This window comes from Chiloscyllium plagiosum, unplaced genomic scaffold, assembly GCF_037043375.1.
Source record: "Chiloscyllium plagiosum isolate Xiang-an unplaced genomic scaffold, Cpla_swu_hap1 HiC_scaffold_27, whole genome shotgun sequence".
Lineage (NCBI taxonomy): Eukaryota > Metazoa > Chordata > Chondrichthyes > Orectolobiformes > Hemiscylliidae > Chiloscyllium > Chiloscyllium plagiosum.
This window is the reverse complement of record NW_028270165.1, coordinates 64,940,448-64,966,814: the sequence shown is the minus strand read 5'-3', so window position 1 is coordinate 64,966,814 and position 26,367 is coordinate 64,940,448. Positions and strand designations below refer to the sequence as shown.

The following is a 26,367-nucleotide window of genomic DNA, read 5'->3' as shown; positions in this document are numbered from 1 at the left end:
ATGGAAGCGGATAACTGGGTTCCAAGGAACATTGGAGCAGTTTTTCTTTTCCGAAAAGTCATTCGAAAACACTAAAATGGTTAAGCAGCTGATCAGATAGTCTGGGTTTCAAAGGCAACCGTGAGTTATTGGCATTTTTAATGTTCAGCTTAAGGAGACGTATTCTTCTTCGGGAATGGGTGTGAGTGCAGTTCCTGAAAACAACCACATCCAACGCACGTCTCTTTGCACATTACAAGTAAAGGTCCGAGGCTCTGTATTCCCTGTGAGCTACAAGAGATAAACCGTTCAAACTGTTGAGCACGTAAAACCCCATCTTTCATATTCTCCATACAGCCAGTTGATGACGCATTGAAACAGCAATTTTGTAGATATGTAATTCCAAAATTGGGTGAAGATCAGCGATTCGAAGAACTGACAAAACGCAGTGTATGATGAATCGCATCGAATTCATTTTTAAAGACGGTTCTTTATGCTTTTGAAATAAAAATCGTTCTCCAATAATACATTGCTTTCTCAGTGACAAGCTGTGGAAATGAGGCACAGGTTTGGACGTTGTTCTAGGATTTTCAGTAAATATAATATTATCATGGAATGGAAAGGAATTATGGCAGTGTGAATGCACAGAAAGGTGGTTAAAGATGTGAGTATCTGTTATTCGACTCACCGAGTGAACAAAGACCACTGTCATCATCTGTAAGTGTGAGGGTGTTCATCAGGATCACTGTCCAATTGTAACTTTCCATCATGACAGTCTGCATCTTCAGTCTCAACATCGTCATACTCACCACGAATTCGACCTGGAGAGAAAGATGAGCATCACTGATACAAATTGAAATACACAACAACGATAACTAGAAAACGAGACGAATGTCTCAGAGAGAGAAAGTGCTGGAAACTGAGACCAGAAGAGTTCGGTCATAATTCTGAAGTTACGGAATGAGCAGAGTTGATGCAAATTGGGATTGTTTTCTGTGGAAATGAGAAGGTGAAAGGTTATCTGATTGAATTATTCAAGATAATAACCCGGATAAGACAGGTAACATAAAGTAAACTACTTCAACTGATGAGACTATTTTAGCTCGAGAGGTGTTATACACAGAATTAATGCCAGACCGTTCAGGGAAGATGTCAAGAAAGGATAAAGCTGTACAGGGTTTGGAAATATATTTCCCAAATATTAGCTGATGTCTGATCAATTCTTAATTTTAAATGTGGCCGAGATTATTGTTGATCAAAGGTATTTATGGACATGCTTCAAAGGTAGGGAGCTGGATTTCGGCCACACCATAGTTTGGAATTATCTCATTGAAAGGAGGAAGAGTTACGAAGGGCTGAGAGACCTACCGCTGTATCTGTCTTGCAATTGATTGACTTGGAGCTGAGCATGCAGAGTTGCTGCCATGCCTGCGATGAGTCATGAAATGATGACGACTGTAGTTGGGGAAGACAGGAAGGAACATCTCTCTATGGTGGAGAGATCAATGACCAAAGGCCATACATTTCAGAGAAGTGATGGGAGAATTAAACAGGAAATCTTCGACTTTCTGCCAGGAAGGGTGATAGAGGCAAAACACGCTCAAAAAAGTATTCAGTGATGCACTTGCAATGTCAAGACAAACAAGGCTGTGGGCCAGGGTGTGCTGGAAAAATGCGATTAGAATGATAACCTGGTTGTTTTTGTAATGTTCAGCTTAAGGAGACGTATTCTTCTTCGGGAATGGGTGTGAGTGCAGTTCCTGAAAGCAACGACATCGAACGCACGTCTCTTTGCACATTACAAGTCGAGGTCATAGGCTCTATAATCTCTGTGAGCAACAAGACAGCCGGACAGACCATGCCCATGATCATGTGGTATCAAAACAGCGATTTTCTCTTTAACCAACATTCCAGTGGTCACACTACCTTGTGAGGGTTGCAATCGTTAAGTTTTGGACAGCTTAGAGGGTGTTGGACGAAAATTAATTGACAGAAAGTGATGCTATACACACCTGGAATGCTGTTGGATTTCACCTCAAGATTTTCAGATCCGGGATTATTGTCAGTCAAGTTGTGGCTGGTGTAGTATTCAATGCGATTGAGTGAGTCAATGGAAGCATAAATTACTAAAAATAAAAATGGAGAGTTACTTTCAAACTCGAATTCCAAGAGAAGCCATGACCAATAAGATTTAGAATGAGTCAAATATTCTTCAACCAGAGGCCTGCGAATCTATGGAACACAGATGGCTATTGAGGCCAAACAGTGTGTATTTAAAACAGAAATACAAAGATTATTGATTAATAAGGGGATAAAACATCCAAGGAGAAGGCAAATCAAAGTGGTTGAGAACCACATCAGCCCTTATTGAATGGCAGAATAGACTCGATGAGCCAAATGATCTAATCCTGATCCTGTATGTCGTAGACTTAAGGACTATAGTTGAAGGTTTAATGTTATTAATTGTAGGGTGACAACAGAAAGTATTGTTCTTTAATCGTGCCTGTAGAAATATCTGGAATAATGTCAAGTGAACCCACTGCGGGAAGGAATATGATATAAGATCTAAGAGCAGGAGTACTCCATCTGACCGTTGCAGCCAGTTCCGCCGTTCAATAAGATCGTGACTGATCTTTTCGTGGCTTCAGTTCGACTTACTCACGATTTTAACGTTCAAAACATTATTCACCCCAGTTCTAAAGACATCTGATGAGGCAGGGAATTCCATAAATTCTCAATCCTGTGGGTGAAAATGTTCCTCCTCAATTTAGTCCTAAATCTGCTATCTCTACTTTTCAGGCCATGTCCGTTCAAATAACAGTCATTTCTAATTTTATTCCAACAAAAATGGATAATTTCACATTTATCATCTACCAGACATTTTCTTTCCATTCATTTACACTGTATCTGAACACCTGCAAAGTTTCAGAGTCATATGCACACTTTCAGCACCACTCATCTTCTGTGATTCATCATATTTGTTTATACATTGATTCCTCAATTTTGCTTCCGCTCTTTGGTGCTGTGTAATCCATACTTATTGCAAAAGTTATATTATTTTAAAATCAATGACGAATTGATTAGTTGTCCACCCATCTGAAGGGGTCAGGGTGAAACCAGCGTAGAAGTGAAATTGATAGTTCTGTTTGCCTTTTCAAATGCATGCCAGAAATAATCTATCAGGAATGTAGGCCAGTGGGAATTATCATATTGAAATTCTTCATCTCACGAAATGCGGACAGAGACACAGTTAATGAGATAGCTTCCCACACACGACGACTGTGTTTTAACTAATGATCATGTTCATTCAGTCATTGATCATGGAAGACTGCAAATTAAATGGAAGCTATGCTTATCCAGTCATGATTCACTATACAATAGGAAATATATACCTGGTCCATGTTTGTGATCCGTCCTCTTGCCAGGGGGAATATTCTCAATTTCTTCATAAATTCCTTGGTACAAACCAAGGCGTGAGCCTCTGCCAGCAAGGAAAAGTTCTATTGAATAAACAAGAGACTGGTCAGCATTTGTAGCTGAACACTCGCAGAAACAAGGTGTTTATATCTGAAGAACCAGGGGAGAGAAGAACGAGTTCACACAATGCTGTAGATTAGAATCTTCACACAACGTTAACTGATCGCTGAAGGGAGAACATCTTGGAAAAACAAGTGAACAGGCCATGAGTAATTTCCATGTCACATCAGTTACCGAACCTAGTATGTTAAACAGAAAGAGCGAGATGTTCTTGTTGGTATAAATTTGGGTGTTTTGTTCTAATTTTGCTGGTTCAATATCTATTCAAGAAAATTCTCAGCTCGCAATGGTGCATGTGAGTGAAGATGTTGAGTGCAGAAAATGAAACTCTTTAATGCAATGAAAAAACGAAAATGCTAATAACCTATATTTTTAAAAAAGACTTGATACCATTGAGGAGATTACAAATTAATGTTCAACATACCGTGTTGCTAACAAACAAGGTTGATAATAATGTTGTTAGAATTGGACTAATTTCAATAAACAATTGCATAATTATGACAATTAGTTAAAAACAAAAACGTGAGACGAATGAAATAAGGTGCACCTTGATGACATTGATCGTGATAGACTAAGTGCCTAGTTTTTCTGGCTATATGTAAAGGAAAATTAAGAGCATGTGAAAGGATAGAAAATGATTGTTATTAGTGTTGATTTTCATTGCCAACTCGTGGAAAATGGTCCCCAAGCAAACGCTTTTAAATTATTGTGCAAAGTACAGAAGTATCATTTGCTCAGTCAGAGGAAGCCAATTGTTGCCTAACTGGAAGTTCCCTTAAAAGGACCCTTAATCATCTCAATGATCTTGGGTTGTGGTAGCAGCACCCAGACACTGAAGAACCATAAATAATAGTGACTAATGAAGAAATATTTAGAGGCAGTCTGCAAATAACTCAATGAAACGGAGACATATTGCTGCCATCATTGACCTGCTCTGGAATGTCATGTATATGTTAACTGAAAGATAAGAAAGTGCAGTCATTATATTTCTTTCCCAATGATGACTGTAGCAACTCCACATTATACGTTAATTCAGTTTCTCTCCAAATATACTGAGCGACTTGATGCATACTTCACACAGTTAGAATATTCTTTTAACTGCTATTTACAGATTTGATGCATTTATCTGAGTGTTTATTAAAACTTCGCGTTTCATTGGGCAAAGTCCCTCGAAGAAAACAGACAGCCAAGAAGTGCCGCACAATCGTGACCATCTCAGTCAAATGCTCGAAAACTGCAATAAAAACGTACAGCCCCGAGAACATATGCAACAGTGAAAGTGACGCAGTGTTAGCTCAGTCGGTAGATATGATGCTTACCTTTCATTTGCAATTTTCTCTGCATGACCACCAGTAATGCGATTAACTCACAGATTAACAAGACTCCCAAAGATGAACAGACGACAACAGGCATGGAAATAGACGGGCTTTCCTGCCCTTAAAGGAGGGAGTACAAATGGGTTTAGCATAGTTAAGGTCTGCCATGGAAAATTGTAAATAATCATCATTAAGGAAACAATGGCACTGGCGAACGCGAACACAAATACTAATAAGAGTATCAGTCATAAATACCCGCAGGTGGAGGTGAAGGGGAGACCGTCACCAACTCGGATCCTGTGGAACAGAAAGTACGAATAATTATAAAGGGCAATGTAACTTAGGAAATCAAATAGTTGCCCTGATTTTTAACATTAATGGCGCACGTCAGTCAGCATCAATCTTACCAGAACACTTTACACTGGCAATTTCCTTGTGGTTACACTTGCTTTTAGCTGGAGCTGCGGAGAGACAGTCCAACAGAGAGAATTCTCTTCCCTTACACTTCACATCATTCTGCCAGATAACATCTTTCTCCTGGGAGAGAGCGGCCTCATCTCGGGCTGATAGTGCGAAGCCACATCCCAGCTCTCTGCAGACAACATTTGCATCAGTTATATCCCAGGAATTGCCACACAACGTTCCCCAGCGTTGATCGCACATGATTTCCACTCTGCCAGAACAGTTGCTGCTTCCTCCATGCAAGTGCACACTGTCTTGCGTATCTGTGGTACAGAACTGATTATTATTGAATGCAGTACAAAGCAGAATCTCCAAGAATTCGCACATAGAGAACGAAGACGCACCTAATTGTTGATGGCAGTAAGTTGAACTGAGGGTCTGCTCCTTTGTCACATTGCTCTCTGTTGGAAGGAGAAAGATGCTCAGTCTATTGGAAATTCATGTTTGAAATGACACCCGAACATTGAGAAGGCTTGTCATGTTACCTGAACAAACTACACCAGCATCTTCCCGGTGTTGACAGTCGTGTTGACCCCACGGATCTGTGTGACATTGCCACAGTGTCGACTCGTGTGACAGACACTCCATCTCATCGAGCCAAATAGTTCCCGTTCCTGCTCCGAATGACTGAGCGTCGTACTCAACATACTGGAACGCACCACAGTGCAGCTGTTTACAAATCACTTTGGCAACGTGTGGATCCAAAGTGTCTGAACACACTGTTCCCCAGGTCCCATTGTAGAACACCTCCACTCTTCCCTCACAGCGATGCTTTCCATTCACCAGCCGCAGCTCCTTGTGTCCTGTTCAAACAATAACAGATATCCAGATTGTTAGATTGTTCATATCTCTGGTGTGTCCTGTGATTGCCGAAACGAGCAGGATGCATGATATGAACAAAGGGAATTGCTGGAGAAACTCAACAGAATCTGTGAAGAGAGAAAGCACAGACAAATCTTCAGGTCCAGTGACGCGTATTCTGAATTGAGGAAGTGTCACTGGACATGAAACTTTGTCTCTTTGTCTCGACGGATGCTGCCAGACATATGAGTTTTTCCAGAAATTTTCCTTTTTTGTTTTAGATTCGCTGCATCCGCGGATCGTTGTGTTCAGTTTTCTTCATGACACATATTGCAATGAAAAAAGGAGTGAGCCAAATGTGTATCGTGCATGGAGTTTAGAAGGACTTGACCAAGGCACTACTAGAATCTGGCGAACTGTTTGAGAACCCGAAATGGTCGAGAAGCAGAAACTGACAGAAAACAGAAAGCCTGTGTTAAAAGTAAATTGTCCACTTTGCAGAAGTGACGGTCCACTGGAACTGGTTCTGATATCATGGCTGTTCAATTATATATATATATATAGATATATATGCAATCAATTTTAATTTTGTATCACCAGGGAAGTTTCAAACTGCTCAGTTGGAAGCAAATTACGGAATATTTTTACTGTTCTGAAAAATCATGAAAAACGCAAGTGCACAGTAATAAACAGGCAGGACAGGTCAGATACAATTGTACAGGAGCTGTGTCTGATACAGTGAAGTCTGCTCGGAAACATAAAGAAAAAAAACTCCCTTCATTTTCGAGTCACAAATAGTTCGATAGACACACGAACAGGTCTCATATTTCTGGTGGCCCGATACAAAAGTAAAGATCATAAATTTGGAATTAAGTTTTAGTAAACCCTTTATGACAATCAGGACAATATTGGCATCCACTTGGAGTAGTGACAACAGATCAAAAATGACACTTTTCATGACAAACGCGTCTTGTATCAATAGAAGGTGAAAAAAACTGACAGAAAAGCAAGTTAGATTAGAGAAACGAATTGTTCTTTCACTTTTTGTGTACATGTAAGTGTCAGAGATCGTTTCTTTAAATTACTGCCGCTGCTCTACATTCCTTCGAATTCAGTGAACATACGTCAGCATGACGTCTCACTTACAACATTCGAGCAAAGTAAGAGCATTAAAGAATGGCCTCACCCGAGCACATAATTCTCACATCCTCTTTATGAGAACAGTCGTCTTGGTGACCCAATGGTACTGAAGGACATTCCCAGAGAAATGATTCGTTTCCAAAACACTTCACATCTTTCCACCAAATGTGGCCTGAGCCCGGTCCAGAGGAGGAAGGGGGTGTCATATCCAGTGCTTTTCCACAACCCAGTTGTTTACAAACGACTTCAGCGTCTACCACATCCCATGAATCATCACAAACTGAGCCCCATATTCCATTGTAGTAAATCTCCACTCGACCAGCACAAGGGCTTCCACCATCTGACAGCCTTACCTGAAAGTGCTCTGTGAAACAATTACACATTCAATGCACATTCCCTTCATCACTCAGGGCAACATAGTATATAGATACAGGAAAGAGCGTTTTAAATGTTATCACGAGAAGTACTTATTGTGCTTAAACATAATTTCTTACAAAACTGTTAGATCAAGTGTAACCTTTTAGCAAGAATGTACAGCACATGAATGTTTCAAAATATCTTATTGCACCTGGTACTGCCAGGTTCAGTTTCCCTTTCTATATTGAATATTCTGTGAAATATTTTGCAAACAGTTGCATTTGTGCTTTCTCTTCCTGCCACTCCGTTTATGTCTGTCCATGCGTTACTTTGTCTAATGCTCACCCTATTTTATAGTGCACATAACTGTACGTTCGTCCAATATAAATACCGTCTCAGCTTTCATTCATCAGCGCACATGAGAATACTATACCTTACGAGAATATAACTGAAAGACAACATATATATTAGCATGACAGCAATAGCACTTTGAGTAGTTGTAAAAGTGTAAATACTGAAAGGGGACGAAAAGTCATTTCAGGTTATTATCACGTGTACTTAAATACAAAGGTCCAGAACTAATTCACAGAATCACAGATTTAAGAAGTCTTCAGCACAGAGAAAGAACCTTCGGCCCACCCATTCTGCTTCTGTCAAAAACAAGCTCCTAAATATTTTATGCTCATTTCCCAGCACTTGGGTTCGTCCTTAACTCCTTCGCATCACAAGTGCACATCTAAATATATCTTAGATTTCACTAACGTTTCTGCCTCTACCAAACTTACAAGCAGTGAGTTCCAGACTACTCCGCTGCCCCAAGTGGATGAAAAAGAGTATCCTCAGGTCCCTCTGAACCTTCTGTCCATCACCTTAACTCTATGCCACATGGTAAGCAATTGCATAACATAGGGGAAAGATTTCTTGTTGCTTATTATACACCTCAATCCCGCCCATACTCAGTCGCCTCTGTTCAAAGGAAATGAATCCTAATCTGGCCAAGTTGTCTTCATAGCTAAATGTTGTTCATCTCAAGAAAATCTCGAATACGTTTCCCCCTGCATTGTCTCCATTACTGTCAAATCCATCCTCTGATGTGGATTCCTTAACTGCACACAGTTTTCTGCTCTGGTCTAAATCATGCTTCTTGCAGTTTGAGAATAAACTTTTTCGCCTTAAAACACTGTCTTCAGCTTCTAACGAACCATTTTATGATCTTTATAGAGGAAAAGTGAAGCTTCCATCAGGTCAACAGCATAACAGCTATTTGTAAGTTATTCTGCACAATGGAATTTTTGACAACTTGTGCGCTGGACCTGACACGAGAGGAGACCTTCCCTGAGCTCACTGCTTGCAAACTGCTTTTCTGATTGATGGCAAGTCACACAGTTGCTTATATCTACCGCACAGCAGTCCCCTAACTTTAGTTCCAATGCTGTTGCAATGTCCCCGGTGGTAATTCGAGATGAGTACTTAACACACAATCACCAAGAAGCCATTGCCTCGACATTTCAATGATCATGAAAGCGTTCCTTCAGGGTCTCATCACCATTCCGAGCTACATAACGCACAACGACTCCCAAAATATTATATAATTGCAGTGCGGCGACTTCGCATGTGAAACATCTCAAGACACTTGTTTTGGATGGAATACGTCTCTCGTGCATTATCTGCAAAATTCAAACTGCGCTTTCAGTCTCTGCAATGCTGCACGAGATCAGAAGATTCTCAGAGAAGATAAAAAGCTCTACTAATTGAAAGAAAAGCGATCATTTCAAGTAATGGAGTCCTAGACATATCCAGGACAAAAACAAATCCTTCAGTCCAACTCCTCCATATCAATCATATATTCTAAATTAATCCACTCCCATTTAACAACATTCCGCGCACATATCTCTAAACGTTTCCTATTTATTCACAAATCCAGATGCCTTTTAAATGTTGTAACTGTACTATCCTCCAACACCTCACTGTCAAGATATTTCATACGTACAGCCTCTTTTGTGACAAACATTGTCCCTCAGTTCCATTAGAAATCTTTTCCTCTTACTTGTAACCTCTGCCCTCCAGATTCGGATTTCACTATCCTGGGGACAATGCCTTGTCTATTCACCTTATGCATGCTCCTCCTGATATAATAAACTTCTGTCAGGTCTCCCTTCAGCCTCCGACCATCCAGGGAAAAACGCCCAGTCTGTTTATCTTCTCCATATATATGTCAATCCTTCCAACTCTGCTAACATCACTGCAATTTTTTTCTGAATCCTTTCAAGTTTACCAGCATTGTTCTTCTAAAAGGGTGGCCAGAATGATACACATAATTCCAAAAGTGGCCAACCAATGTACAGCCACAGCATGACTTTCGAATTCTTGTATTCAGTGGCACGGATCAATGAATGTAAGAGTACCAATCACCTTCTTCACTGCACTGTCTCTCCATGCCTCCATTTTCAATGCACTTAGAGTCTGCACACCGAGGTCTCATTGTTTGGCAACAATCCCCAGGACCTTACCATTAAAAGTATAAATCCTCCTCGGATTTTACTTATAAAAAGCCTCACCTCATATTTATTTAAATTAAACTCCAATTCCCATTCCTCGGCATTTTTGCCTGTCTGAACAATATCTGTTTATAATCATTCTCATCAAAATTTCAAATCGCAACGCCAACGTCACTCTCACAAAATTAGAAATTGCTGGTGAAATGCAGGAGGTTTACTGGCCTCTTTGGGAAGTGGTGTTAGCATTTCAAGTCGAGTGACTCTTTATCTGAACTAACGCATTCTTTGTGCACGTGTGTCAACTTTACTTTTGGGTTAAGAAACTGTAATTAGATTAGATTACTTAGAATGTGGAAACAGGCCCTTTGGCCCAACAAGTCCACAATGACCCTCCGAAGAGCAACCCACACAGACCCATTCCACTACATTTAACCCTTCACCTAACACGACAAGCAATTTGACATTGCCAATTCACCTATACTGCACATCTTTGGACGGTGAGAGGAAACCGGAGCACCCAGAGTGAACTAACGCAGAAACGGGGAGAATGTGCAAACCACTCAGACAGTTCCCTGAGGCGGGAATTGAACCCGGGTTTCTGGTACTGTGAGCAGTAGTGCTTATCACTGTGCCAGCCTGCCGCCCCTTAAGACTAGATTAAATTCCCGACATTGTGGAAAGTGGCCCTTTGGACCAACCAGTCCACACCGACCCTCTGAAATTTAACCCACCCAGACCCATTTTCCTCGGACTAATGCAAATGACAATCTGCGGAATTTAGCATAGCCAATTCACCTGACCTGCCACGTAATGCTTGTATCTGACACAAAAATGGTGTTAATTTCTCATATTCATCCATCTGCACCCGCCGCCCACCTCAGGTCTGCTGATATCCGAGCGATGAATAAATGGTTCGAGTGACACTGACAAGCCAGTGGTGTACATTCTCAATTTACTCAGCAGATGAATATTTGGCTTGATATATCTGAGCTGGTTTAAATGTGAAGAGTCTACTTACCTGAACAGAGGACCCCTACGCTACTGCCTTCGATGTCAGACGAATTCAATGTGTTGGAGATCCTGCAGTCCTGGAGCTGTGATTCATGTCCATGACATTGGACAACATGTACCCACGAACCACCATCACTCTCCCCGTACTTTGAAGAATTATATATTTCTAAGGCATAACCGCATCCCAGCTGTCTGCAGACAACGTTGGCATCATTCTGATCCCACACGGTGTCCTGCACTCCGCCCCAGCTTCCATGAGAGTAAACTTCAACTCGGCCATCACAGCGGCTTTCTCCATTCACTAGTCTTAGCGCCCAATTTTCATCTGCAAAATAAGAGTTACTGAGAACAGCGATTGAAATGAACACAGATATTCGAGAACTGACAATCACAGGAAAATGTATGATTTGCAATCATAAAGATATTTTGTCCATTTACTTTTTCAAATACTTTCATCATGTCATCACATTTCTTCTGTCAACAAAATTGAGAGAGGCGTGGAAATAAAAGTGCTGCTACTCTGGCATTCGTTTGAAAATAAAGTCTCGTCTTCAGCGAGCGACCTCATCCATTCAGGCCGACTGTCAGTCTGCAAATGCTACTCGTATGCTTTGACCATTTATATGTTGCCACTCCTCTCATGGTTGATGGCAGAGCATGTTGCACTGAGCAAATGACCCGCAACATGACTGAGACAACGGTCAAGAATATAATGGAAATTTAGGAACAAGTCTGTTTGAGAATTATGACATTCAAAACACTTGTGAAGATTTGGGACAGCTCCTAAATTTTAAAACGTGATGCTGTCACTCACTAACGTAACTGCCAATATTCTCCATTATCTTTTGAAAACTGTCTCCACGTTATTGCTACGTCAAAACCTTTTTGTAAGAAGGTATGAATACATCTGATTTCTGCGGAGCCATTTGTGTAGATCCTGATATTCCCTGCCAGGAGTTGAGGGCAGAATGTCATGTCATAAAAATGTTGTCAGGAGAAATTCAGATGCTTTATGCATTCTCTGGGGAATGTTGGAAAATTTATGCTCTGGAATTGGAGCCCAGTTTCAGCTCGTGAACAGGGAAACTATGAAGAAATATTGAAACCAAAACTCATGAAGCTCCTAATGTTTGTCAGGAAATCAAATCTGGTTTCCACATTTGATCTGCCCGACAAGGTCTTCAGGCTCATAAAAGAGTGACAAAATCATAACTAAAGGCCTGTAAAACCAACTTAGTTAAAATGAAATCAGGCATCAGCACAAATCCTTGCCTCACCAGTTACATCTCCGTTCCCTGAAAGACTAAGTATCACAATAATTATTGTTTAAATGTTCGTGGAATATTCCAAATCTGAAACAGTACAGAGAGTTTAGAAGCACTAACACAATTAGTAACCCAGGCAGAATGGATGCATTTTTGGAGAGACAGGGGATTGACATTTGAAGAATGCGGCAGTTATATGCAAAGATTTAGGAAATTAATTATCATCTTGGATGGCATTCAGAATTTTTTAAAAAAACATAATGTACATTTAATACAAATAAACTTCCGAAAACTCAAGTGTTGCATCTCAGAACATCATTGTGCCAAATCAAACATGGCCTCTTGATTTGCAAAGTGGAGATAGAAATTAAGTCCTGGTGCTGCTGAGAGTGCCCGAAATTCCAGAATGGCAGCTGATAAATATCAAACTGAGTTAATAGTCTGGAACGGAAAGTTCGTCTTAGCGATGGTGACAGTCAAACGATCATCAATTCTCCTAACAACTCATCTGGCTAATACTTTTCCTTATGGAAGGACATCTGCCCCGGTCTAACCTTTTCTGACTGACATATGACTGCGGATTATTAACCATATAGTTGAAAGGTAATGACTTCCTGAAGTGAACTAGTGCACCAGTTAAACCGAGATGAATCACAAAAGGCCCAACAGGCCATGGGCTCTCCAATGACATTCCATTAAGTTATAAATAAAATAATTCCAAACTTTAAGTACACAGGAACACTGTTTAGCAAAAGAGCAATTGCTATAAAGGACACACCCGAGCAGATGACATTGGCCATACTTCCATGTAAACAGTTGAAGCTTTCCCCATGTGAAACTGGACAGTTCCACAATCGTCGCTCGTTTCCATGGCATTCATAGTTTTCCTTCCACACTGGTCGGGCTCCCCTCCCAAATCGAGCATCTCTCGGGATCGACTTTACAGTCCCGCAAAAAAGGTGCTCACAGACCACATTGGCGTCTTGTAAGCCAAAGTAAACACCGCACAGCGTTCCCCACTGCTCTCCATGCAGGACCTCCACTCGCCCAGAGCACCTGTTCTCCCCACCAACCAATCGGGGCCCATTGTTTCCTGTTTTGGATCAAATAAAGAAACAAACGTTTGCAAATATCCACGCACTTGTTCAAGATTCAAAAGAGAAAATAAATCGAATCTCATCCTCCATTGCCCAATACAACACATGACAGTTACAATGTCTTTAAAATAATTACGATTATTTCATGAAACTCTTTCCACTATTCACATTTAAAGGGTATCCCAAGATAGTGATCATGATCATTTACCTCAGTCCTGGAAAACCTATGAAACGAGGGTGTAAAGGTTGACTTGATGCAGTCCATAGTTTGATAACAGCAGTGTACGTTTGGTCCCGATTGCTCGTGCAGGTTAGATTGACTTTTGCAATCATGCAGTAATGCTTAACTCAATTTACTGATGAATACGTGGCTGCATTCTTGTTAGAGAGATGTGGTTGATGGTGATTTAACCTGATGGTCACTATTCATCAGCCGAGGGTTGAGCTCAGAAGGTGAGGACCATCATGGCAACTTCAGATTGTGGGGGTTATGAACCAACGCTGATGGCATAACCTTATATCAAAGACCAGTCATTCAGCCCACTGAGGTAGTCGATTCCATCAGGGTGTTACAATACAGTGCAGCTAACGAGGCGAATGTATTAAATAATTATTTTTGAAAGCAATTTCTGAAACATGGGCAACAAATGAGTTTACAAGTTTGAGGCAATTGAGATAATTATAATGTTAAAAGTTTTTTTCTGCAGTAAGATGTTGAGCGTCCAGGTGACCAAATCATGACCAGTGCATCAGATGCTGGCTGCAATATGCAGTTTCAATAATATTAACCTTTATTCTCCCATCGAACCTACAGTAATGAAATCAATTATAACCTGTGAAAGTGTACCGTTTGGTAGAATGTGACATGGACTTCCCCGAATTTGTATTGAGATGCAGAGTAACACTTCAAAATTAGCCCCTGGTACCATGCATCAATGTTTTCAAACCATTATTCATGACATCTCCCAATTTCAGTAGAGCATGCAAAGAGAGCAGAACAGATAAGTAAGTGACAGATGAAACTTTAAGCAAAGAAGTTTGAGGCAGTATATTTTGGCAGCCTGGAAAATGACTTACAACGTGCATTTAGATGTTTTCACCTTTTCCATCTTCATGTTGTGAATAAGTGCACTTAGACAGAAGTGCTGGAGCTTCAAAAGCTGAGATACATCAAGTTGACAGAATACTTGGTAGAGTACTCAGCAATGCAACTTAAACTGAAATTTAAGAATACAAGAATTTAGGGCAGAAAGAGAGAAATAATTCCTTTGCGTTTGGGAAGATAGGAAAACATTGTTCATAATTATGTGGAACACATAATTGACAAAGTGTGTCCTGGCTCTTGCGGAGATGCATACTCGAAGAGATACGCGAACAGGCTTCTATTTTCGACTAATGTGTATTGTACAGGTTATGGATCATATTGAAGCAATGAAGCTGGAACTGATAGAGGTGTACGAGAATATTACTTGATGAACAAAGCAGCAAACGAAAGAAATTACGGGACCTGCCAATTGATCATCGAAAGAGTAACTGGCAATAATGTTACAATTTCGGACAAAAGGTGCACAGTATTACATATTGGAATGTAGTGAATCAGACTGTTGACAAAGTGCATATACCATGCAAAATACAACGTGTTACGAAGGCAAGATAAATTTACAGCAACGTGAAAGTTCAGAGATTGAGAAGGGTCGCAAGTAAGGGACAGAACGGTGAATAAATTACCATGATAATATCTATCAACCAACGAGTGTTTGTGAGCTGGAACTTCTTGCTGAAGAAGTTGTTGTCAAGAGTGATCTTCAATGATGTCATACAGTCTGTTCGTATTGTTAAAAAATATAATCGGGTCAGGGAGATTCAGAAAATAAACAATTGTCTTGTCATAACTTTAATTGTCTGAGATTCACATCAATGTATCTGTATAGACCAACGATTCATATTATCCTCCATGAGCGACGTTTAGTCAACGTCGACGCTAAAGTGTATTGACTGTGGACAGTTGAAGAAATGTCTTTCCCAATCCAAACGCAAACGTTTTAAAATGTTTAAATTTTCAATAATTTCGTGTAAATTTTACCTCATCACTCTTGTGCCAGAGAATATGAGAACTTTGAGGATTAGTTGAGATTTGTCACATTCAAAGCAATGTCAGGAATGCCAGCGACATTACTCTTACACACATGAAGCGGAAATGTGTCTTTTTCATTCGGTTAGCTTGTACTCACCTGAACATATCAGGGTGACATTGTTGTGTCCAGTGCAATCCTGGTGCGTGGTTGAAGACCGAGGGCACTTCCCCAGCTGAGTTTCATTGCCCGTACATTTAAACACCTCAGTAGCCGTGAGAACAGCACTGCCTCCAGAATGCATCGAGCTTGAAACAGACACTGCGACTCCACAATGAAGCTGTGCACAGGCCACATTGGCGGTTTTCAAATCCCATTCAAGCCCACACATTGTTTTCCAGGTGTCACCGAACTGAACCTCCAGTCTTCCAAAGCATTGGGAATTTTGTGGTAACAACCTCGGAGCTCTGTGATCTGAGATTTTTTTCAAAATCAGAGCAATTTTTAGCAACAGCGACTTAGATTATTTTCTGATAAACATTAATGTGATTAATTTTATGTCTGGCACATCTGGAAATAAATTGTTCCTGCAATCAGTTTGCTACCCTGTCGATCTCATTCATGTTCACCCACAACCCCAACCCTCAGCTAATCTGACAGAAAGCGACTTTCAATCTCGAGATAAATGGCACAAAGTGATTCTGCCAGTCAACTCAATGTCGAACGTCAGTATGCATTGGGTTGTAAATGTGATAATTCCTGCAGCGCAGTTCTCTCAATGTGGCTTCAAATGACCTCACAATCGACACCTATCCTGCCCCTTCACCGGATTGGAAACGGTAACAGGAATTCACCTCTCCCATTGTCTTCAAATATTCACAAATTGCATTGTAACACCGAATAAATTGGGGGTTTTGTTAGTATCATGCTAATAATATTTGGATAGTTGTCGTTGTGTTATCGTATCCCTTTCTGGTTCCAGACAGCACTGACTAGTGATAAACCTACACAGAAATGGCAATAGATTTTTACCTGAACAGACGACACCAGCATCATTGTCGTGTGAGTAGCTGTAGTGACGCCATTCCTCTGATTGACACTCCTTCAGAGCGCGCTCGGTCCCGCTGCACTCAACATCCAATGTCACAATGGGTCCGGATCCTTGTCCAAAGTGAGCCCCGCCCGGGGCAGAGACCGCGGTCCCACAGTCCAGCTCCCGACACACAACAGCAGCATCTGGCAGGTCCCATTTATAATCAAGCACAGTTCCCCACTGCCCCTTGTAGTGAATCTCCACTCGGCCAGCGCAAGGACTGCCCCCATTCTCAAGTCTCAGCCTCACTGTCTCTGTAAATATAGAAGTGGTCACCAACGTGAACACTGCTTAATTGTAAAATATCGAATCATCGCCTGCATTCCCGGCTCACAACGCAACGGGAGTGAGGGCATGGCAAAAATGCAGGCTATCGCAATATAACTCAGGATACGTAATGTGGATGGAGAAGGGCGAATGGTCATTTGAAAAAAAATGATGCCGACTCACAGAGAGCGAGGGTCAGAGATCAATTTCTATGGAAACATATCCATAAACTGGCCAACATGAGAAGATTTTTATTTCTCATTCATGGGATGTGGGCACGCTGAATAGCGAGAAAAACACACTGATCCGCCCTGCGAACATCTGAAAATGAAACAGCATTTCCGTCTCCCAGGGCCAGAGATATTGTGGGATGTCCAGTCATGTGAGCATGATGTCACTGCTCAATTGTGAGTGAAATAATTTATATAAATTTCCGACAGCAGCACTGCGTGTGTAGGTGCATCTTCACAGTATCTCCATGTGTTGTCTCTCTATCTGAGAACGGCAGTGTGCGGAGGAACTGAGTTTTCACACTCTGCTCCCCTGAAATAAGAAACCTTCAGGAATAATGCATCCCCATTAATTATGAACACACAGCTGTTCAACTTGCACATTAAGGCAAGGAGATCATCAGCACAAGTTTGTGTTTGAATGGACTCATCAGAATATAGGTTTTGCCTGTATATGAAAAAAAAGTGCAATTACCTTTACGATCGGCCTGAGTGTCGCCACGTCTGCCTGAAATAGGGGGATGAAAATTAAAGTGTTACAATTCAATTTAACACGAAGAAATAAATTGAACAAATGCAACAAATGCGGGCAATAATTATCGCTAGTTTGCCAAATAATCCTATTTTACACAGAGGATAGTGTGAGTCGGGAATAAGCTGCGAGTGGAAGTGATTGAGGTGGAACATTAATAACGTGTAAAAGAGGTTCAGACAATCATATGGATAGGGACAGTTGAGAAGGATATGAGTCAAGTGCAGAGAAATAGGTTTTGTGTGGATTGGCATTTTGGTTGACATGGAACAGTTTGGGGCAAAGGGTCTATCTCCGTGCTATGACTCTATATGATATCTGGAAATTTCACATCCTCATTTCATGCAATGCTGATAAAAGCAGGAAATATAATTACTGCAATTATCAATTATTGTCTGTTTTCTTCTAAAGTTAACCGAATTATTTCCACACAGAGAGACACGCTGCCAATTCTCTGACTGGTCTACTCGTCACTGCATTTCCTCCTTCCTTAACATTGTGATGATCGCCAAAAAGAGCGATAATGCTCCCCAGTTCCCAAAGCTTTCAGCATTTTAGAAACTTTAGTGTATCAGCAATACTGAAATAAACAATGACTAACAGTGCTTCGTCAGCAACAAACTTCCGAAAGTGTTTTTTTAAGTGCTTACCAACTTTAATATTCGACTTTATTATGTTCCCCTCTACATGGCGACAGTATCACGAGATTCACTCAACAACAATATCCAGCAGGAATTTTCCATTTTCCCAATTCTGGAACATGACGTTTTACGATGGATTGAAAGAGGCAGTTCAATATGTCACTGTCCACAAACCATTCCGTGATCACAACAGAGGAAGAAGGTCATTCGGTCCAAGGTGCCTGTGCTACATCTTTGAACAAACTGCTTAACTTGTTCCACCCACGTTCAACTGCACTTGGGACAGGATGGTGATGAACACGCTATGTACTTCTTTTTTAAAGGAATATTCGAGTGTTTACTGAGTTGCCCTGTTATTGATGTTACTAACAATATATTGTCCTCCTCTCCCAAGCTGACAGAGGAATCGAAATATATTTTCAATTTAAATTTAATTACATTTTCTCCCAATGCGTGATATATTTTGATGATTTTTAGCTTCCTGAGAATACTATCCCATACAATTTTTCAAAAATTCGATAAGCCTTGAATTGCTTGTTTTGAATCTCAGAATAATTTCCTTAAAACTTTCAAGCAATCAGACAACACGGGTCATCTGTCCATTTGTTAATAGATGGTCGCTCACTGTGATGTATTCAATCCGTGCTGAACAACCTCTCTCATGACCTGCATTCACCGACTTGACTGATCGTTCACCTCTTTATCATTCGTATGCAATATCCTTACAATGTAATGCTAAATCCTAATTGTTTTTTAATGTAATTTGTTGCAGGAAATGAACAGGAAAAATTTAAAAGAATGTCTTGCAGGTTGGCCCGTTCATCAGACGTTTGATGTTCCTTACTAACTGGAGAGTTTTGGAAAACAACAATTCCGGATCAGATCAGTGACACCATTGTGAACTCTCTCACTGATGGGAGAACTGATGCAAACTAAATCTACTGAAAGACTGTTCGTCGCGATTTCAGACAGATGTCACTATGGAATAAACTTGTCTGGTTTTGAACACGTATGTTGTCCTTTTGAACTACTTTTGAGAACATTTACTGTCTCACATGAAACACTGCAGAGGACATAACTTTCAGCGTTGAATCAAGTGACAGTCGGTACAATTAGTGTCCTACACTTTTCACACCGATAAAAGAACATAAGAACTCGGAGCAAGAGTGGGCCATCTGGCCCATCAAGGCTGCGCCGCCATTTAATGAGATCCTTTCGTGGATTCAGTTATACTTTCCCGCCTATCCTCCACAGCCCATAATTCCAGTACTGTTCAATAATCTATGTATCCTTGTTTTAAATGCATCCAACAAGCCTCAACTCCTTCACTAGGCTGGGAATTCCACAGGCTCACAACAGAATTGGTGAAAAAGTTACTCTTCACCTCAGTCTGAAATCTCATTCTCCCTATTTTAAGGCGACGTTCCCAGGTTCTAGTTTGACCCGTCAGTGGAATAAACCTCCACGCTGCTATCATATCTACTCCCTTCATAATTGTATAAGTTTCTGTAGGAGTCACCACTCATTCTTCTAAATTCCAATGAGCGTAGTCCTCGTCTTCTCAAGCTCTCCTCACAGGCCAAACCTCTCTTCTCCAGAATCAATGCTGTGAACCTTTTCCGCTATCTCTCTACTGCCAGTATATTACTCCTCGAACACTGAATAATGCCTACTTCAAACTGAATCGCTGTATTGAGAAAGAAGTCAAGTTGATTTTCAGTCTGCTTCAGCCGGACATGAGGGATATGAACGTCACTTCGTAACTGTAGTGTTTATTTAGATTTCAATAAATAGTCATTTGTTTGACTGATATTTTGTAATTTAATTAAATGTCAATCAAGGCAGGGAATATAAAGAAACAAAATTACTGATAGCAGCAAAAATGCAGAATACCTGTCCTTTTTGAACGCGAATTAAAACTGAACACAAATTAAATACAAAATTTAGAAACTAAATAATGCATTCACCTCCCATTTGATATGACTTTACTCATTCATTTTAAGAAAAAGTATCAATTCGACTTTACAGTCTACCCGAGTAGTAGAATTATGTCGAGAATAAAAAAAAAATGTCTTAGTAAAATTGAAAACCATGAGTTGAACATGGGTGCCTGGAAGTGATCCTTGTATTTCTTCTTGTCTAATATCGAATTTATAAAAGAGCAATAATGGATTAAGAAGTCCGCTATCCATTACTTCTGCAGGAGGTGAATATTAAAGTGGTTCATGCAACTTACAATTTCATATTTCATGCACTTCCCTAGTTGCTCAACAAAGATCTACAAAACATAATGGTGGAGCCGTTCACCATCTCGTGCTTTGTCATCTGATCCAAGAATGTTGTTACTTCTAGATTAGTAAATATGAGATTAAGCAATCCAATTTGTCCTACTGTTTCACAAATTGAGAAGTTTCAAAGCGCGAGATGAAACAAAATAGTGTACAAGTGATGCAGAACCAGAGTAAAATTACTTCTCTTTCAAATCTATTGTCTCATCTTAGGAGCCACTGAGACTGTTGATCTCGAAGGTACACAAAACTAAACTCAGAAATCTTTCTTTCAATGGTTCTGAGCAACCTCCGGAAATTTAGTTTTGCATCGGGCCCCAATCAAGTCTCCTTCAAATGCTTTTAATTAAATTATATGCAACAGCGTCAGGAGTTCTGCCTCTGGTCGTCAAACTCACAACATAAACCATTTCACAAATTAAGCCAAAGCAATTGAGACACCAGGCTGCTGGCAGAAAAGAAAAGTGCATATGGAAAATCTGAAACAAATATGAAGAATGCTGGGGAAACCCAACACATGCGGAGAGAGGAACAGTGTTAAAGTTGCGACTCTGTTGGGACTCCTTATTTTCTATCCTTCTGTTCTGAGTGATCATATCAGACTCGAAACATTATCTGTGTTTCACTCTTCATTAATGTTGACAGATCTCCTGAGTTTATACAAAATTTTCCAAGTTTCTTTAAGGTATGAAGCTGTTATGCATACTGCGCAAAGTTCATGTTAATAAATGTATAATCAACCTCCTTTCTTCATATATCAGCTAATAAAATAATGTTGAAAGTATTCACGCATAGAGAATGTGAAACTAAGTCTGAACGACTTGAGCTGTGTTGATATGCATGTCTTTTTTTTATCTTCTGCCATATAGCTTAGGACAAAACAGACAGCAACTAAACTTTAAAGGAGATAATACCAGTTTAATCTTCTGGATATAAAATGCAATCCACTCTCAGTGTCACTGTACCCATTATATGGGTGTAAATGGATTGACCAAATGCAGCACGTCAATAAAATCTAGGCACACTAGTTACTCTAACCCAACATTTCGATCTCGAGAGAGTGATTTAACCTCTGCGATCTGCTTTATGGAAATAATCCACAACATGCCGACTTAAGTTCTTAATTCATTAATATACATGGAAATATATCGGAGAACCAACGGGAGAAGAATGAGAAAGAAGGCTTCAATACCTTCGATAATTCATGATGCTGGATAAGTGGGAGTAAATTTTCTAGAGAATGAGAAGCCGAACTTACCACAAAGTAATACACCTCCGTGTACATGAACTCTCTTAACATACTACGCCATAGCATTTACAGAACCTTGTTTAACTTAGACACCCTACAGTGCGGAAACAGGCCAAATGGCCCAACATGTCCATGCTAACCCTCCGAAGAGTAACCCAACCAGACCCATTCCCATCTGATTAATTCACCGAGCGCAGTGTGGGCAACGTGGCATGGTCTGCACATCATTGGACTGTGGGAGGAAACCGGAGCACCTGGATACACAGGGACAATGCATAAACAGGGACAATGTGTAAAATCCACACAGACATCGCCCGAGGCTGGAATCAACTCAGCCACCATGCCGCTCCATATAATGATCTGAACTGGGATGTCCTTCCTTTCACTACAAGTCCAGAACAGGAGCCAGATTTACAGCATTATTCACTTTCTGACTCCTCAAGAGTAATAACTGTGAGCAATATACAAGCCAGCGCTATGAACAGACATTCGCTACTTACATTGCTGCAATAAACTGTAACACACTTTCAAAAGCTGGAAGGCACTTGGCACAAAGAAATCGGCTTCACTTACAACCCTTGCATTAGCTGAAGAACTTAAAGCATTCACCACCAAGATTCAGCCACCAAAGTTGCGCCATCAATGTTAATTGCAAGAACTCAGCTAAACTCCTTCCCGAACTGAACAAAACTGCAGCCACACAACCTAACAAGGTGCACAGATAATTAAAAGCACCGGCACCTGCAAATTCCCATCCTGATTGGGATGGGGACATTGTTCCTTCACTGATACTTGGTCAAGATCTGCAATTCTCTCCTCACATATGATGATGTACAGAGGGTCAATTAATACAGTGGACCATGAGATCAGGTGACCGCCACCTGGAAGGATTTTCTGTAACATTGACCAAACCAGACATTCCCACAGTTTTGAACAAATAGAAAAAGTGTCGTGAAATAAATATCCTAATAATGATTTTCACCTCTCCCATTTGTCACTAAGAAGAAAGTTGGAAAAGGATTTATTTTGGATATTTCATTTTTGAAAGGCTTGCGTGATGAAAATTGTGATGTTAAACAATATTGAGGTAAACATGTTAATTCCACATCAAATAGTGGAAAAAAACCTCGAATGCGGTGAACGTGAATTTAATAACATACGTAAAAATCACAACTCCAGATTACAATCGAGCCAGTTTATTTGGAAGCACTAGCTTGTGGAGTGCCGCTCCTCTATCAGCACAACGACATGATGAAGGAGCAGCGCTCTGAAGGGTAGTGCTTCCAAATAAACCCCGTTGGACTCTAACATGATGTTGTGTGATTTTTACCTTTGTCCACCCCAAACCAACACTGGCTCCTCCACATTAAAGTAACCTCGGTCCACAAATAATATCACAAAACGGTCAGGCAGACCATAAGTATAATCTGAGAGTATAATCCATTTGTGCATGAGTTTAATTAATGGTGACATAGTGCTGACTGGTGTTTTACTGACACCATATTCACTGTTAGCCCAGAGTCTGGTGCACCCAAATGTAACAGACAACCGTTACAGCTGGTCAGATTTTGTTGAGAAGATTGAGATTGCTTTCTTCTTGGCTTGCCTTCAGTGATAACACCGTTAGCAAAACAAAAAATCAAAACAAGATTAGACGCCTAAACTACCTCCATATTTCTTTTCAGATCATGTTGAAAAGTAAGTCTAGTACAACTGCCATCAGAGAATGGGGACAGCTCTCACCAGGGAATAGGAGATATGTGTAAAGTGAGTTCAAGTTTTCGACGAGCTGACTCTGCCAACAAAATGATATTACTGTAAGCCCTGCCTCAATTTGCAGCTCTCTTGCCTCGACACAGAAAGGTAATTGCTCAAACCCGTTTCAACCGGTTTGAGCATAAATTCAGCGCTGAAGGAGCAGTTGATGCACGTATCTTTGAGTCCTAGACACTCTGTGGGAAAAGAAGAGGGTGAACCCTGTCGGGTTGTTCTCTCAGCAGACTGTCCAAGTCATTTGGCAGAATGCTTCATCACCAGAACGTTCTAACAAGCACGAAGACGTCGCTTGGCTTGTGGTGAGAACGGCACAAACTGCGAGATCCCTCATGTACACCTGGCCAGTTTGCGACTACCCACACTGCTCTCTAAGTGGATGCAGGGTTTGGAAGGATGGCAGGGGACACGGGAAGTGACCGTAAAACATATCTTTCTGGAATTGCCCTTTGCAAACGATATCTGGAGAAAGATGCAGTCAATTCTGTCGAGGCTTTTCACAAGCAGCTCTTTGACTCAGGACACTGCTCTCCGATCAGTTGCCCACGATACACACCGACACTGAAACAAACATCAACTGCGCCTGGAAGAGCATCAACTCGCTGAACGATGTTCTTTGGTTTGCATGAAACTCTTTGGTATTCCAGAGCAAGCGTTTGACCCCGACGGAGAGTTGCACGCTGGTACATTCCAAGGTGCAGGACTATGTGTTTAGGAATGCATTAAATGTTGAGGCAGCTGCCTCCAAGGCAGTGGAGAAAGACCACTGTCTGAGGTCTTACTGCTGAAGGTATATGGCGTACCGTTCAGTTATCAGACCACCCCCCCGCACCCCCCGGATGTCTCATGTATATATCAATACATGACTTTCGTGTGTTGCTGGATAGAGTCAAATTCCAGTGTTGGTTTATCCTTCATACACGAAAGTGCAGAAATAAGAGAAAAGTAGGATTGTAGATGCTGAAGATCAAAGTCTAAATGGGTGGTGGTGGAAAAGCACAACTGGCCGGGCATAATCCGAAGAGCTGGAGAATCGACGTTTGAAGCAGAAGATCTTTATCCTGATGAAGATTTTATGCTCGAAACGTCGAACCTCCTGTTCCTTGTATGCTGCCTTACCAGATCTGCTTTTCCAGCACCACAGTTTTTGACTACTGTACAGAAGTGACCTGTTTCAGTGACTAAGTATGCATGTAAAGGTATTTATATGAATAAAGTTTTTAAATGGAGACAGGAAAAAAGAAGATATCGTTCTGTAAAAATGTTTACAGTAATCCTACTGAAATTCTTCAACAACTTCCCCAGTACAGGAAGAAGAGCTATTGATATTGCGCTGGCTAGTGGCAATCATTCAACTAAATTCACTGAATAACAAAACTGGTGAACAAAAGAAGGTCAAAGAACTGTACATGTTGGAAATCAGAACCAAAGGAGAAATTGCTGGAAATACTTCGCAGATCTGGCAACATTTGCAGACAGAAAGCAGCGTGAATGTTTCGCTTTGGTTATTTGAAGATGACCAGTTGACTGTGCCCTTTATTAGAGCGACAATTCTAACAGATTTCATGGAATAAATTGCCTGCCAAGTTTCCAAAATCGCAGAACTGTCTGAACAATAAAATATAACAAATTAGCACCCAGCGCCTTTGTTCCACTGAGGATGCGAACGGCTAACTGCGCCCTTTATCACAGCAATGGTTCTTACAGTTTCCTCGGAGGAACTTGTCTGTCACGTTTCCAAAATTGCCGAACTGTCTCAACAACAAAATGTACCAAATTGGCCCAGAGTTCCTTTGTTTCACTGACATTGTCAACGGCGCTATATAAATGCATCATTATCAAGAAAGTTTTCGAATATAAAGAGAAGAAAAACTAACTAAAATCAGTGTAACATCAAGCTCCTAGAAATACATAAATATTCAGTTTCTATTTTACACTCTCCCAAATATTGACGAATAAATTAGGTAAATATTGTTCACCAGGTTTCCCGACTACACACACTGTTGAAGCAGCGATGGGCACTGTTTCCAAACACACCCGAATTGTCTGAGTAGGTTTTCAACTCTGAGCTGTACAAAAACTCCGAATAAATGCAAGATTGGGGGTTAATGGGGGTTGTGGTTGGGAAGCTCTGAAGCCTCAGAAACAGTTCCATAAAAAGTCAGAAAATAATGAAGACAAAATAGTTTTCATTCCCTATCATGCCAATATTTTATCTCGCATAGACTGATCATTATATTTTTGCCACATATATGTTACCAATCATTGACCTATAAATGGTTGCGAAAATGTATTCAAGAGACTATAACTCACAGTTCAATAGCTGCAGAAGAAGTAAGTTCACGAGGGTTACAAACATCGTCCCAGTTGGTGGTTCCAGATCAAATCGGAACTTTAGCTGAGGGCTGTTTCACAGATACTGAGCAGCAATTAACATATCAACTAACTCCTCGATTTCTGTAACAGTTGGTTCCTTCACCACGACTTTTCCAGGGGCCCGTCTTTCTTTCCATCAACCAATAGATTTTAATGTGTGCCGACTATGAAGTAAACTCTGTCTTCTCCACCAATGAGAAATGATGTGACCATTAATGGGTACAATGAAACCAGGTTCCAAACACTAGTTCATCTTAACAGATCAATGACGTTTCAGATTTTGACGAGGAAGCGAGTCCCCACGCCGGAATCCATATCACAGAATCACACAACCACAGGAGGTTATTGGTCTCAGATTCATTGAAAATACTTTGCAACTCAGC

At 40.7% G+C, this 26,367-nt stretch overlaps 1 protein-coding gene across 1 annotated transcript; it reads right to left on the bottom strand.

Moving 5' to 3' along the window:
- Window positions 1-690: 690 nt before the first annotated feature.
- Window positions 691-25,967, bottom strand: LOC148144482 (scavenger receptor cysteine-rich type 1 protein M130-like). Its single transcript, XM_087975339.1, has 14 exons — window positions 25,922-25,967; window positions 17,601-17,633; window positions 16,568-16,882; window positions 15,695-16,009; window positions 13,145-13,459; window positions 11,109-11,426; window positions 7,282-7,599; window positions 5,757-6,097; window positions 5,240-5,570; window positions 5,088-5,129; window positions 4,836-4,952; window positions 3,372-3,479; window positions 1,992-2,105; window positions 691-800 (listed from the first exon to the last, which is right to left on the bottom strand). Exons 1-14 carry the CDS (start codon window positions 25,965-25,967, stop codon window positions 691-693), a joined length of 2,823 nt encoding a protein of 940 aa, XP_087831465.1.
- Between the last annotated feature and the right edge of the window lie 400 nt (window positions 25,968-26,367).

Coding starts and splice junctions, on each gene's coding strand:
- LOC148144482 (XM_087975339.1), bottom strand. CDS start 25,967: ATGTTTGTAACCCTCGTGAACTTACTTCTTCTGCAGCTATTGAACT. Junction 6,098..7,281: donor TGTGAGAATTATGTGCTCGG/GTGAGGCCATTC, acceptor TTGTTTGAACAG/GACACAAGGAGCTGCGGCTG. Junction 2,106..3,371: donor GGATCACAAACATGGACCAG/GTATATATTTCC, acceptor TTTTATTTTTAG/TAATTTATGCTTCCATTGAC.